At 37.0% G+C, this 16,640-nt stretch overlaps 1 protein-coding gene across 1 annotated transcript in view; it reads left to right on the plus strand.

Annotated features, from left to right (window-relative positions):
* The window catches only part of FBN1 (fibrillin 1), a 301,977-nt gene that overhangs the window by 238,407 nt on the left and 46,930 nt on the right, over nucleotides 1-16,640 (plus strand). The window contains 6 exon segments of the mRNA XM_043980479.1: nucleotides 72-197; nucleotides 2,024-2,146; nucleotides 3,073-3,231; nucleotides 4,807-4,878; nucleotides 10,931-11,056; nucleotides 15,291-15,413. Coding sequence (XP_043836414.1) covers nucleotides 72-197; nucleotides 2,024-2,146; nucleotides 3,073-3,231; nucleotides 4,807-4,878; nucleotides 10,931-11,056; nucleotides 15,291-15,413 — 729 coding nt within the window.

Raw genomic sequence — 16,640 nt, forward strand, 5'->3', positions numbered from 1 at the left:
TGTATGTATTTTAGGTTTTCTTGAATTCTTTCATGACACTAAAAATGATGTTAATGTTTTCATTTGGATAGATATTGACGAGTGCCAAGAACTGCCCGGACTTTGCCAAGGAGGGAAATGTATCAATACATTTGGCAGCTTCCAGTGCCGATGCCCAACTGGTTACTATTTGAATGAAGAAACTCGAGTGTGTGATGGTACGTGGTTCACATATGCAAGATGAGAAGGGAACCTCAGAAACCTGGATTTAGTTACTAGTATGGAGCATAGTTGCTGTAGCCTTTAAAAGTGCATGTAACCAGGGGCAGCTAGGTGGCACAGTGGATAAGCACCAGCCCTGGAATCAGAAGGACCTGAGTTCAATTTTGGCCTCAGACACTTAACACTAGCTATGTGACCCTGGGCGAATCATTTAACCCTCATTGCCCCCCCCCCCCCGCCCCCAAAGTGGATGTAACCAAGTAGGACAATATAGTGGTGTATATATTAGCTAATTCTAAACTATCTAAGATGGTATCCTTTCTGGGAAGTTTTAGCAATCTTTGTATCTGGGGGTCCTTTGTGAAAGGAAGCTAGACAATTTCTCACATTCTAAGGAAAAATAGTTTTCTTTTTTCTGGTCTTAATAAAATGTTATATTTTGTTTTTACATCACCTCCATTTCCCTGTTTATTTCTCCATGCTCTCCCACTAGGTCCTCCCTTTTGACAAAGCATAAAAAAGAGGAAAAAAAGCAAAACTAACCAACATATTAATTGAGTGCAACAGTGTGTGCAGTGCCCCACACCGATTTTTTCCTAATCTCTGCAAATACGGGAATGAGTTGCATTCTTATACCTCTTTTTTACGTGGATAATTGATCACTATAATTACATAGCATTTGATTTAGTTCAGATTTTTTTTGTCTTTCCTTTTACATTGTACTCATGTATATTGAGGAAAACTTTTTTTCTTCCTGCATTGTCTTGCACTCCTCCTTCCCCCATCCCATTTTTTAGTCATTCTTTTGTTTTAATTGTCTTGTGATTCCTCTTCTTTCTCTCCCTTATCATTTCTACCTACTTATTTGAAATGGATTTTCTCAGAAGATAACACATGGTATATATATGTTGGTTCCTAGGTTACATAGTTAATAATTATACTCCAAAGGAAACTGAAAACTTTGTGAGATCTTTAGTTTGTGGATCATTGAAAATTTCCTTGATCTGGAGAACTTTCAACTAACTTTAGTAAATCATACTCTTAGTTAGGAATTAGAACACTGTTTGAACTAGTAACCTAACATATTTTGTATCCGACTATCTGAGCTCACTTCATAACTCATAGTAATATGTCATCCTCATCAGAAATCAGTTGAGTAGGGGGGCAGCTAGGTGGTGCAGTGGATAAAGCACTGGCCCTGGATTCAGGAGGACCTGAGCAGACACCTGACACTTACTAGCTGTGTGACCCTGGGCAAGTCACTCAACCCTCATTACCCTGCCCCCCCCCCCAAAAAAAGAAAGAAATCAGTTGAGTACCCACAGGGTACTTACTACCTTGGAAGCTACAGACAGGATTTATAGAAACTAGCTTAGACTTCTTTAAGCCTTAAAAAGGAAAATAAAATGCCTTCTCACAGAAATACCATGGAAGCCAGTTGTGAGGTCTGCACTGTTGCTTTCAGTGAAAGATAGTTAAGGATTAGGAAACTTTCACATTTCAGTTTCCCCAAACCCTATGGTAAAGTGACAGATCTCTTTATTAAGGGTTTTAGGATAAAACTAGAAGATGGGGAGGTGAGGGTCATGGAGGAAAAGTAGTGTTGCCTCAACTTTTATTCCCCTGCCTCCTACAGAAAAGCATGAAGTAGAACAAGTAAGAGAACAATGAGCAAAAGACTCTATTTCTAAATATTGAATTCAGTAAATCCTGAGGAAGTTTCTTCTTCTTCCAGTATTTGAAGGGACAATGACCTTGAGAATAGGGCGATTCCAAGGGATGAATGACTCACTTTTAAAATCTACTTCTTTTTGGGTTACAGATGTAAATGAATGTGACACTCCTGGTATCTGTGGTCCTGGAACATGTTATAACACAGTTGGGAACTACACTTGTATTTGTCCTCCAGACTACATGCAAGTTAATGGTGGAAATAACTGCATGGGTAAGCCTTAGTCTTTCTTGAAAATAGTCTTTGTGGGGCAGCTAAGTGGCACAGTGGATAAAGCACTGACCCTGGATTCAGGAGGACCTGAGTTCAAATCCGGCCACAGACACTTGATACTTACTAGCTGTGTGACCCTGGGCAAGTCACTTAACCCTCATTGACCCACAAAAAAATCCAACAATAACAACAACCAAAAAAAAAAAAAAAGAAAATTGTCTTTGTTCATTATTTGCAAGGCATCAAAGAGGGAGCATCAAATATAGCTTGCTTATATACAATATCAACCATCAGTGCTTAGAACTGGGCTACTAATCCAGACTGATGCCATCCCTTTATACTCCTCATAGAAGTCATCCTTTTCTTGTACCAAAACTTTGGCATTTTGGTAGCTTAGTGTGGGTGGGTATAAGTTTTTGTTTTGTTTTGTTTTGGTTTGGTTTGGGTTTTGTAATGTAATGTTGGAAAATCCCAGACAAATGTTAAATAATACTTCTTTTGTTTGACTTTGGGGTATATCTTTACACAATTATATTTACAGCACTGACCCATGGTATTATAACATCATATGTCGGAAATAAGAAATTTAATGGCAAATAGAGTGGAGCATTGTTACTAGGAGACTGGGCAAAGAATCATGTAAAATTTATTAATGTTACAATTCCATAATGACTTAGTTCTGTGTTACAAAATATGAGGGAATGAGTTTTTAAAAGCCTTTTTCTCACACCATCACACTTTTAAGTGTAGAATATTGCTTTTTCATGCCTTTGAAGAAAGAAAGAAAAAAAAGTGACAGACAAGTGAATAGGTAGCAGATCCCCAAATTTGAATGTATTCTTTAGGAAGCTTATACTCATCAGAAACTTGTTGTAATTTCCCTACCCACTGATTCTTTCCTCTGGCTTCTTTTTCCCCCATCCTAGATATGAGAAGGAGTTTATGCTATCGAAATTATTATGCTGACAACCAGACCTGTGATGGAGAACTCCTGTTCAATATGACCAAGAAAATGTGTTGCTGCTCCTATAATATCGGCCGTGCCTGGAATAAGCCCTGTGAACAGTGTCCCATTCCCAGCACTGGTGTGTATTCACTTTTCTTTTTCCTTAAACAGTGCATTGTCAATACACACAACTGTTCCTCTATTGATAGGAAAATAAATTTTGTCACTGGATAATGAAGGTTGCATTGGTAAGAAAAACTTACACACCCAAGGCACACCCAAAATTCACTTCTGATCCAAGTCTGCCTTACTGAAAACTGGCACATAGTGTTAGTATTCAGTGTTTATTTGGTCACCAGAACTTGCAGCCACTACACATTACAGAACTTTGAAAGCAGTTCTTACTTCTGCAGTGTTCACAGTCTAAGGAAAAGACTGGGCAAATCAGACAGATGTGTATGACAAATAAATGAGTCATTATTACAATCATTACAGTCCTTCAGCATAGCTTAAGTGAATACAACATGCTTAGCACTGAATAGGGTATTCAACTATCTCTGCCACCCAGTCAGCATCCTCACATCTAGTAGGGTAACTCTTAATTTATGTGAAGATCCTTTCTTCAGTCAAATGCCTCAACTTTGAAGTAATGAGACAAAGATTAATTGTAGCCTTGCTGCCATGTTTTAATATCTTGTACTTTACCCTTCTGTCTTAGATTCATGTGCTTTCAAAAATGTCCACTTATGATGGATGGCAAATGCAGTTGAGTAGCATACAAGATTCAAAAACTTAATGTTTTAAGAGTAAGGATGCTACTATAATTCTTTGTAAGATTTATACAACTTTTACAGAATTAACACAGCCTATATTTCCATCTGCTTATGAAGGGCTCCAAAAACCATCACCACCAGTGTATCAACCAACATACATTTTTATAAGTACCCCAAATGTCTAGTTTTTTGTTGTCATCAGTTTACCAGATAGTATACTTGACAGTAATGAAAAACTTGTGAAATATTATGAGCCGATCAGATTTGACATTTTTTGTTCAAATTCTTACTCTCACAATTTTTACTTATAATTTTCTATGGCTTTTGTACCAGAGAGATATGTTTCTTTCAGTTTACACTTAAAACACCTGTTGGAGTAGATATACAATTTTATCTAATTAAATTTGGTAGACACACACACAAGTCCAGTAAATGATTACAATTGTTTACCCTAAATTATTTTTGTATTGAAGTAACATTTTCCTCTCCAGTCTTCAAGGAAAACAGGATGTTTTTAGGGCCTACTGCAAGATGAGGAGAACCAGTGCTACTCATGAATTACAGAATTGTTGATCCATAACCATTGGTGCACCCAAGCAAACACACACACACACACACACACACAGAGTAAAAATATGAAATGAAAGTATGTGTACTTTCCTTTTAGCTCTGAAGTTCTCAGAATGAAAAATGATAAATGTCAAAGCTTCAGTCTCCCTCTCCCTTGACAGGGTAACATGAGACTACTTTTCCCTCAGTGCTTGTCTTTAGGGATGAGTTTTACAAAGTCTTGTAGACATGCTCAGATGGACTAAAATTCACTCTTAAATGTCTGACTGCAAAGACCACGGTAAATGAAACTTTCAAATTTTTTTTATAATATAAGTGACTGTTGTAGACCATTCATTGCTTTTTGTTTGCTTTTGTTTTTGTCCCTGCAGATGAGTTTGCTACACTCTGTGGTAGTCAGAGGCCTGGCTTTGTCATTGACATTTATACTGGCTTACCAGTTGGTGAGTTAAAACAACAATCACAGCTTTTTAAAAATCTGACTTTTGCCTGTATGCTAGGGAAAGGGAGGAAGTGTAAACACCTTTGTTTTCTCATTTTTTTCCCCTGGGGGAAAAAAAAAGACTAAACTATACCATGTAGCCTTTATTCAATCACCAATCCTTGGTTTGAAAGAAACTCTGCAAACATGCTATTTAACTCCACCTAGCTGGCAACAAAGCTTACTGCTCATGATTAAGAGAATTGGAAAGCTTCTCACTAAATTACAATCAAGCCTAGTTAAAGCAACCCTAGGCACCAACAAACAGAAAGTTCTGGGAGTAGGGCCAGAGTCCTTCCTTCTGACTAAGGCATCAGTTTAATCTGACTTTTTACACTAGTCCCTGTGTGTATGTCATTAACATGAGACCGCTTTTCTGTTTAATTGATATCCTGAGGAGAACCTGCCCTTGCAGTGTTCATGAGCATTAGGAGATCTTTTATATCTCAAGTAGCGTTGCCATAATTAGCATTGACCATTGTGGTCACAAGCAGTATTAGTGGAACTACTCATATGCCATTTAAGAATACCACACACCATTCAGCCAGTATAGGTGTTGTCTTTTGTAGTTTTAAAACAAATAATGCAGGAGAAACAACACAAAGATATTTCTGCTGGTTGAATTTTTCCACTAGATTTATGTTCAGTCTTATACCCCTCAAAACTTAGCAACTGCTTGTATTAGTGGGCATCACAGCTTCCTTTAGTTCCCTTCTTCTTCATCAGTAAGCTTGAATCAGCAACAGCCTTTCCAATGACCTTGTATAAAAAAATCAAGGGCCAGATCCAGCAATCATCTTGGCTCCCTGAGTGCCAAATTCATATGGCTACACAGGCCAGGCAGTATCCAAAGAACTTTCATGGTTTGGAAGGAAAAAATGCTAAATGACATTGGCATAAAACACCTAGCCCTTTCTGCTTTGTTTTTCCCCCTTCCTAGACAGAGCTTTTAATCTCCTTAGAATCCCCCAGCTATGACAAGCGGCCTGTTGTAATGATGGTAGTCCTTAGGGAATTTGTCCATGGATTCCTGTGTTTGTTTACCTCAGCTTGGCCTGCCCTCTAGTGTTGGCAGTGAGCAAATGCTTTGAAGCAAGAGCTCCAAAGAGGTGTTTGCTAAGAGCAGGGTCATTTTGAAGTGTGTCCCTGAATGAACTGTAATGGAATCTCTTGGAATCAAGATTTCAGAAATCCTAGACCAAAAACATATAATCTGTGACATGAGAACCTAAGAGGACTCAAATTAAGTATTCACTTTAAAATGTTCTAAAGCCCCATGGTGTGTTATTCTGCATTAGTGGTAACTCTGGTGTCCTAAGCCAAAGCATCAAGTAGTGGAATAGGATGAGCTTCGCATGCACTCCAAGAACGACTCCTTTTAACATCACATTCTTTTATAAAGATTGCTTCATAACCCACAGGTAACTCCAGTTACAGCACAAGGCAAGTTAACAAAACTGTTTCCACATCCCAGCATCTAGAGAGAGGGGAGCATCAGATTTCCTATTTCTGGCCCTTCTCCATGCAACAATTCAGGTTTTATAACAAAAGGAAGCAATTTTACATAATAAGGGGAGAACTCCTTCTCATTTCTTTTGTCCTTTAACCAGTCAGCATCTAATTCCCTTATCAGTGCAGTGGATAGAGTGCTGAACACTAAGTCAACACCCAAGTTCAAATTTGGCCTCAGACACCTTAGTAACTCTGTATTGCTAGGCAAATCACTTAACTTCTGTCTGCCTCAGTTTCTTTATCTGTAAGCTGATAATTAAAAATGATAACTCCCTTTCAGGGCTGTAGTTAGAATAAAATGAGATATCTGTAAAATACTTTGCAAACCTTAAAGCACTATATAGGGGCAGCTAGGTGGCACCATAGATAGAGCACCAGCCCTGGATTCAGGAGGACCTGAGTTCAAATCCAGCCTCAGACACTTGACACTGTGTGACCCTGGGCAAGTCACTTAACTCTCATTACCCCACAAGAAAAAAAAAAGCTGTATATAAATACTAGCTCTAATAATAATAATAATAATAATGCTTATTATTAGTCTCATCATCATCATCACCATTATTCCCCTTTATATATAATTCCAATTACCTTTTAACTCTCAAATTACTCATTAAAATAAAATAGTAAAACAAACAACCATAAGGTTAAAGGATCCTTATGTTACACCCATATGCTAGATGATAGAAGGGAGCAGTCTGCAGGGCAGACAATGGAGACTGGAAGAGCTTAGGAGGCTATGATAAGGCTGGTCGTCAGGACTGATGATCTTCCATGTCACCAGAAAGAACTAAATTGGTAACTCCCATCTCATCCAAACCCTGTGAGCAGTTGAGCAGCCCTGATGGGTTCTGAGATGGTCCAGGATTGGTGGGAGGGGGAAAGATGGAAGAGTATACCTGGTGGTAGAGGGTATAAGATACCAAGCCCTATATTTGAGGGGATACAAGAAAAATGAGATGCAGTCCTAGTCTCAAAGAAATTTTAGCTTGATGCAAACATGATATACACATGAAAAGAGAACAGTGGGAGACAATCTATATTAAGTGTCCATTGAGTTCAGTTAAACATCAAGAGCTCTGAGAGCAGGGTAGGAGAGCTCACTTTTTGCAGGGAGGGAGAAAAAAAATGTTCTCTGAACTTAAACACAAAATAAAATAAACATTTCCAAATACAAAATATAACAGAAATAGAGGATTCTATATGAAGCTTCAAATTGGGATATAGCTTGCTTTTCTTTTAAAATATATAGCAAAATCAGCATTTTTTTTAAAAACAAAAATAAAACTAACAACTCCTTCCAGAACTCTTCAGGACTTTGTGTCCTTCCCAGACCTGCCACTTACTACCTGTATGACTTTGGACAAGTAATTTGTCTTTTCAGGGCCTCAGTTTCCTCAAGTTCTGACAGGACACTGGATTTGGAGTCAGGAAGTCCTGGATTCAAATCATCCCTGAGATCCTTACTAGAAATGTGACTCTAGACAAGTCACTTAACCTTTCTTGGCCTCAGTTTCTTCATCTATAAAATGAGGGAGCCGGATTCTATGGCCTCTCTAGATCCTTCAGTTCTAAATCTATGATACTATGAATAGATGACCTCCACAAGACTTTCTTTTTTTTTTTCGGTAAGGCAATTGGGGTTAAGTGACTTGCCCAGGGTCACACAGCTAATAAGTGTCACTTAGCTGCCCCAAGGCTTTCTAATTCTAAATCTGTGATCCTATGACCTCAGGAGAAAAGTGAACTATACCTTTAAACTGTAGTGTGTCCTATTCGTTTTATAGATGAGAAATAGAAAGCCAAAGAAGCTAAGAAACTTGCCCCAGATGTCCTAAGCCCTAGTGCAGTGCTTTCTGTTGTGCCATTCGGACTGTCCCTGAGTCCCTCTGGAGTTCACATTTTTTTGTCATTTGTTAGTTCTCAGGGAAACTGGATGCTTAGTAAATACTGGATGCTTAATAAATACTCCTCCCCTTTCTATTGACCTGGAACATGCTATTTAGCATTATATCCAGTTCTACTATGACAAAATACTTTACTGTTTTATTTAGGATTATTTGTTTCATTCAAAATTCATGCCCCACTACCTTTGAAAAGTACTTAAAGCAACTGACTTCTTGTTCTAGAACATAGGATTTGACCTGCAGCACTTTTGTTGTGAATAAAGGCAGGAAAATAAAAAAAAATACATAAATATCCATTTTCTTTTTTATGCCAAATGCTGATGAAGAATATGACACATTTTCATTAATACAAGAAAAATATTGTAGCTACAATGCTGCATCATTTTTATTTCAAACAAAACCCAGTGTGAATCAGTGATTTTTTCCCTAATCTATACTAAAGAAATGCCACAATATAAGAAACATTTTTATTGAAATACAGCTATGATGATACTATATTTAATAACTATAAATAAAATTTGTAAGCTCTAACATGAATCACCAATACATAAGAAATATATTAATATTTTCAATTATTCTAGTACTATGAACTTTGATTTAATATTACCCTTAAGATTCAAACTACTAAATCATGTCATAGATAGGAAACTAATAACATAGGGAGAAAAATGCTAGACTTTATTCAAAAAGTCTGGGTTTAAGTCCTCACTATGCTATATAATAGCTGTTTACCTGTGAGCAAATCATTTCAGCCCTTCTGGGATCAATTTCCTTTTTTCTAAAGTGAGAAAGTTAGACTCTATCCTTTAGAAGTATGGTGGTAGGATCAAAGACAAACCAACCCAATTGACAGAAATGTGTGTAATTCTACATCTTAGCAAATAAGTGTTTAGAGCAGGAGTCCTTAACTTTTTTGTGTGTTGCGGACTCTTGTGGCAGTCTAGTAAACCCTATGACTTCAGAACAAATGTTTTCACTTCACAATAATGTTTTTAAATGTAGAAAAATACATAAAATTACAAAGGAAATAAATTATATTGAAGTACACTTGTCATAATACTTTTTTTTTTTGGTGAGGCAATTGGGGTTAAGTGACTTGCCCCTGGTCACAAAGCTAGTTAAGTGTCAAGTGTTTGAGGCCAGATTTGAACTCAGGTCCTCCTGACTCCAAGGATGGTGCTTTATCCACTGTGCCACCTAGCTCTACCCCCCATAATACTTTTTAAAAGTCAGTTCATGGACCCCAGGATGAGAATCCCCTGGTTTAGAGCAAGATTCTCTTCTAATAACAACTGATTCTTTTGAATTCTCCTGAGTTTGTCAGTCATTTCTACCATCCTTGGATAAACTGAATGATGGGTAGAAACTGACTAGGATTTGTAAATAAGAAAAATGTTGAGTTAAGAAAAAGGTTTTGCATTCCTTCTCATTATTAGGTCCTCTATTTATTGCCAAAGTCAGTGTTGAGAGGTGTGAGATTGAATATATCCACCTCACTCAGTGCCTTACAGTATTCCTGACTATTCCAGGTTTGTTTCTACCTTGCTCCTTTTTCTTTTCCCTCTGAAATGCACCTACTATGTATAAAGCACTAGGATAATGAACACTTTTAAATTATCCAGTCCCTTCCCTCAAGGAGCTTACATTCTGCCTTTAGCCCCATACCTACTGGAGCCCTGTTTTCAGTACCCATGTCACAGTATCTCCAGCCTTCTTCCTGACTTTACTCACCAATATTGTCTTAGTGACTGATATCCTTGTTCCATCATCTCTCTACATCCTTGGCTATCCTCACTACCACTTCCTCGCCAAAACTACTTAAAAGGAAGCATAGTAATGAGTAGAATTAGAGTGGACTGGCTCACGGTTCTCCACTGTGTTCACCTTCCTTTCTTTTCCATTTTAGCCATGAGTATCAACTGAAGACTTTTGGTCAAAATTCATTCCTATTAATAAAATATTCATTATACTCCTCTCTTAATAGACTGTGCTATAAGTGGCTCCTGTTTGACAAGAAATCATCTTATTGAAGAATAAAAGACAGATAGGCAATAGGATCATCGACATAGAACTGAATGGAAATTCATCTAGCCAAACCCCTTATTTTGCAAGTGAGGAAACTGAGGTTCAGAGTGGTTAAGGAATTTTGCCCAGTGACATGAAAAAAGTGACCATATTGGGAATTCTGCTTCTAGCACTTTTTGTACTGTACCACATTTTATCCCTGATTGGTGGGAAGTAAATGCTGAAAATAAAATCTTAAGGACCAGCATCTTCAGCTGTTAAAACACACATTCAAGAACTTAACAACTACTTTTGGGATACTAATGAAGGCACACCTGAAAATTCTTACTTTGCACCAACAAAGTAAGTAGAACAGGCTGTTTCTCTCCCAGAGCCATCTCTTTTGTATCTCTTTAACTTCGTGGCTTGTATGAGACAGTGGGGCTCTGAGATGAGGTTAGATTTCTTCCCTGTCCATTAGAGCTCTCTTGTTGACAGCATACGCTAAAGTGTCATTTTACAGTTCAGATTTACCTTGTATAATTCCCAGATGCTATATTGTCAGCCACGTGACATTGTCCTTCTTCTTTCTAGATATTGATGAATGCCGAGAGATCCCTGGAGTCTGTGAAAATGGAGTTTGTATCAATATGGTTGGTAGCTTCAGATGTGAATGCCCAGTGGGATTCTTTTATAATGACAAGTTATTGATTTGTGAAGGTGAGTGGCTTTGTGATCATCATAGCCATAAATGAATCCAAACAATAACCTTGTAAAACACCCATTCTTACCATTTCTTGCATAGCTCAGACATCAGAAATACCCACAAGTGTTGAGAACTATGAAGGGTCAGATTTAGTGAATACTATTTTATTTCATACAGAATATCCACTAAGTCTCAGTGGAACTACTAGTACTTGTTTTTTTTCCCTTGTGAGCAGACTAGATTTTCTAGCTGTTATAAAAGCATGAATAATTGGGAGTGGCAAATAGATTTATTTTTTTTTCATTATTTGAAAGTGAATACAAGTGGTGGGAGGTCTTCCTCTGTTGATTCTCAAAAACTATATTCCCTTGCAACCTGAAACTATGGCTCTTTCAAATTATAACAAGATTTCATGTAAATATTCCAAAGTCCTGAGAGATTTCCAAATGCCAGAGACCACAAATTTTCATTTTATATGAAGAATACTTGGCATGGACATAGTACTTTCTCATTTTCAAATTACCTCTTTCCCATTAGTGAAGGCACACTGTTACTTAGCTTCTTAGCCCTTTATTCACATCAGACACAGGCACCACATAATTGCATTTTTATGAGTGAGAGGTTGCTGGCTATTAAATATGCTTCATGTAAAAGGACATCTGAAAGATACTGTGACTCAATTCAGTTCAACAAACATTCAGTAAATACCTACTGTGTACAGAGCACAGTGCTAGGCACTGAGGGATATATAGCTTGTATGTATGATATGTGTGTGTGTATATATATATATATATCTCTCACACACATATATAGGATATATGTAGATATAAGATATAGATATATTACGCACATATATAGGAGATGTATGTGGGTATATACGTGTGTGTGTGTGTGTGTGTATATAAACTCCGCGAGGGAAAGAATTGTGTTATATAAATTGTGTGTGTGTCTGTATACACACATACACACACACATAACCTATATAAAGTTACAGTTATTTGTGTATAACAAATACAATTATATTAGTGTATTGTAATATATTAATAATTATATAATTATATATTATATAATTATATTTAACTATTATAACAACATAGCTAGTATATAATAATATAACATGATATTTCTATTATAATATACTGTATACACTAATTATATATGACTATATTGATATAGTATATAACTATAAATTGTAACATCATATAACATATGTGTCCTTATATAGTTAATATAACAATATAGCAATATATCCATATTACATTTTATTATATAACTGATATATACATACATATACACACATGCAAATAATTTTTATGTTGTGATTCTGTCCCTCATAGAGTTTAGATTCAAGTAGTAAGTTGAGACAGGACATAAGCACATATTTAGATGTGTGCCAGGCATTGTATGAAACAAATATGAAACAATTGCTGCCTTCAAGGAACTTACATTTTAACGGGGAAAATGTACATATATAGATATATAAAAGATATAGGTAAAATAGATAAAAGAGAACCTTAGAGGGGAAAGCACAAGTAACTGGGGGAGCCAGGGCAGGTGTGGTCTTGTCTCCACCATTAATATTTACTCAAATTGTTGGCTGGGGGAAATCTCTTTTGTACTTAAATAGAGCTCCTAAACAAAAGATTAATTTATGATGCCAAATCTGTTTATAATCGTGCAAGTGTTTTAGGTCAACTATTTCCAAAATGGGGCCATGGCCTGATCCTAAGGAGTATATAATCAGCCAATTAAGAGAGTGGAAAGAAGAGTCAAATACTACCTTCCCTGAGATAGCCAATTGTGGGGCTTGTCTCAGATGACCACACATACCCTTATTCCCCAATACTCCTGTACTATCACTCTTTACTCTGATGTACAAGTGCTCACCCTCTTCCCTTTTAAGCCAGACTTTGGCCTCTTGGGGGCAGTTAAACTAACTACTATTTGGACATCCATAGCAGTAACTGTACAAGTGCCTTTGAGGAAATTCTTTACCCTTTCTGTCACCCATTTGAGGTAGGACAGAATGAATCACATAGTATCAAGCAGGCATGGTTTGATTGTGATCTGTATCAGAGATAACATTATATTATCTTTCCCTCCAAACCCACCCCTCTTTAAAACTTTCTTATTGCTGTTGAGGGAACCACCATCCTTCTTATGACCCAGATTCACAAACTCAGTGTCACAAAACAAAACAAAACAAAACAAAAAATAAAAGGGGCAGCTAGGTGGTGCAGTGGATAGAGCACTGGCCCTGGATTCAGGAAGACCTGAGTTCAAATATGGCCTCAGACACTTGACACTTACTAGCTGTGTGACCCTGGGCAAGTCACTTAAAACCAATTGCCTCACCAAAAAAACCCAAAACAAAACAAAACATCTCAGTGTCACCTTCAATTTCTTATGTCCCCTCAACCCAAATAATCCATTCAGTTGCCAACTTGTCAGTTCTCCCTCCACGTATCTCACTTCTGTCCATTCTCTACTCACAAAGCCATCACCCTAATTCAGGAGCTCATCACCTCTCACCTGGAGTGTTTGCAGTGGCCTCCAAATTCATCTCTTTGCCTCCAGTCTTTCTCTTCTCCAATCTATCCTCCATATATGTGGCTACCAAAGTGATTTTCCTAAAGCACAGGTCTGACCATGTCTCTCCCCTACTCAGTAATTCAGAAATCCCTATGGACTCTAGAATGAAATATTATTTCATTTTTATGTCATCCTTATTAAATTTCTCTTAATATAGTTTATAATATCCATAACTATTAGTATAATAATACATGCATATATCTAAAATAAATAAATATAAACATGTTTACGGCCATACTCAAAGAATTTCTATTGATCAGGATGCATAATCAACAAAATTTGGAGACCATTGTTCTGAATGGCACATATAGAAATCAGGGGTCACTGCTTGGATTGTACAGTCACCAAGGGCTCTGTGATAGTCAATTATTGATTCTCCAGGCTCCAGGTTATCTATTCTTCCAGTTTCCCAAAGATAATCTTTAATTCTAGCTCAGTTTCATCCCATGGTTCTTGATAACTTCCTAATTGATAGACTGAGAGAATGCAAATTAATTTTAATGTGAATCGCTATGATCTATAAGTAGATATATTATTTTGCTGCTAAATAAACCATATATACCAAAAAGGGGTTTTAGATTATTTGTGCCCTTGTTCCCTTCAGTTAGCACAGATAATGTAGTCTCATAAACATTGCACAAGATGTGTGTTTGTCAAAAATCCCAGTGTTGGCCATACAACCCCTTCCAAGTGCCAGTCTCCTCCCCGTGTTAAGTGAAGGTGACTATTGAAGCCAGTTGGCGCCGAGTGTTGGGCTGTGAAGTCAGCCTGCCTCTGAGCTATATAGAACAGCTACTCAAAGAGATTGTTTCTGTACCACATATCCTAGAGTGAGTTCAGTATGTTCACCTACCTTAGGGTGGATGGGAAAGACCCTGGGGGATCCCACAGCAGCCTTGGGCACACTTTGGTCACTTGGTGTGTTTGCTGCCCTCTTGTGGGTCTTTCTGTTACTGAGCCAGATCTTCTGCATGAAAAGCCTTTTATCAATCACAAGGGGTTAAAGGACACATGTTGTATGAAGGCTAATCACTTCCAGTGGGACCTTTATGAATGTGATTATTACATTGGAGGAACATGATTTTATCTGTGTTATGAAATCTGTTAGAATATATATTCTAATATGAAAAGGAATGTTTTATGTTTTTGGTGAGGAAAATCATCTAGAAAACAGTCAAACCTTTTGACAGTTATAAAAAAATACAAATATTTTTCCTTTGGGATTCTTTTTTTTCCAGTAATTCTATGTGCCATCTCCCTCATTTAGATTATCTTGATCTGACTGCTGTGTGGAAGTCATTCATTAATGCCATGCCTTTCACAAACTTAAATTAAGATAATGATAATCTTACTGAACCATAAAATCCAGAAAAAGTTACATCCCTATTTTATATATCTTCTTTATGGATTTTATGTTGCTATTAAATATCAGTATCATTGGATTCCATGTATGCCCATAAGTCAAGCACTAGTATTAACTTAGAAGTATTATGCGAATAAAGTTTTCAAGAAAACAGAGGTTTGGAATATATTTTATCATATTTTCAGTACACCTGGACTTTAAAAGAAGTAAGTATACATCTATTTAATATTAAAAGTTTCACTTCTTTTGACCTTAGTATCTTCTGACCATGTCAATATTTTTTTCCCCTATAGATATTGATGAATGTCAGAATGGTCCAGTATGTCAGCGCAATGCAGAATGTATCAACACGGCAGGCAGCTTCCGCTGTGACTGTAAGCCAGGATACAGATTCACCTCAACAGGACAGTGCAATGGTATGTATTTCAAAGTTGGCTTGTCATGTCCTGAAATAGAATCATATTTAAGTTATACTTTAGACAACTTAATTATCTCTGAAAGTATACGTAGGTGATAAGAATTTTTAGTTCGGCCATCAATTGCATGAGTCAAAGCTTAGACTACAATCATCTCTCAGCCAAGTTGATTGATTAAAAGTGAAGGAAAGGCAAGCCTTACCATTTCTTTTTTCCTCTGTGAGAGTTAGGGATGCTGTTTTGTGACTTGTAAAGAAATGTAATATAAAAAATCAAAGATAACATTTATATGGGGCTTCAAAGTTTATAAGGCATTTTCCATATATTATCTCATTTGATCTTCAGTGCAGCTCTTTGAAGGAAGTACTCATATTATCCCCATTTTACAGATGAGGAGATGGAGGATGTTAAATGTTAAGTGACTTCCCTGGAGTCATGCTGCTAATAAGCTTCTGTGGCAGGACTCAAACTCATGGATTCTTTAGGTCAGGCACTCTAGCAGCGACACCACACCTAGTTGCTGTTGTTCAGTTGTTTAAGTCACATCCAACTCTTCATGACCCCATTTGAAGTTTTCTTGGCAGAAACGCTGGAGTAGATTTCCATTTCCTTCTCCAGCTCATTTTACAGATGAGAAAAACTGAGGCAGAGAGGGTTTTAAGTTATTTGCCTAGAGCCACATAGCTACTATGTCTGAAGCCAGATTTAACCTCTGGAAGATGAGTCTTCCTTACTTCAGACACAGCACATTAATAGAGAACTAATCCACCTAGCTGACTGACATCTGCCCTGCCCGTTTTAAAAATCTTATGTATAGTTGAGAAATTTTTAATGTAGTAAATAAATCTGGTGTGTGAACTGTAAAGTAAATGCTATATCCGTTTCCTAACATATCTTCCTTTTCCCTCACCCAATTTTTACAAGGGTATTTTTCTTTAAATTAACCAACTAGTACCTACTATGTGCCAGGCAATATCTTAGGCACCAAGGATACAAATACAATAGGTGAAACAACTCCTTCTTTTAAGGAGTTTACATTTTAATGAGGAAGATAAGTACATATATAAGTATATACAGAATAAACAAAGATAAATAAATAGTTGAGGAAGGATCCCAGGTAGCCATTGTTGGGATTGTAAAAGATTTTATGAAGAAGAAATTCATAATGTCACTCCTGGTGGTCTGTGGTTTGTCACCAGTAGAAGTTTTGAAATGCCAAAGGCTTGG

Source organism: Dromiciops gliroides, chromosome 2, assembly GCF_019393635.1.
Source record: "Dromiciops gliroides isolate mDroGli1 chromosome 2, mDroGli1.pri, whole genome shotgun sequence".
Taxonomy (NCBI): Eukaryota; Metazoa; Chordata; class Mammalia; order Microbiotheria; family Microbiotheriidae; genus Dromiciops; species Dromiciops gliroides.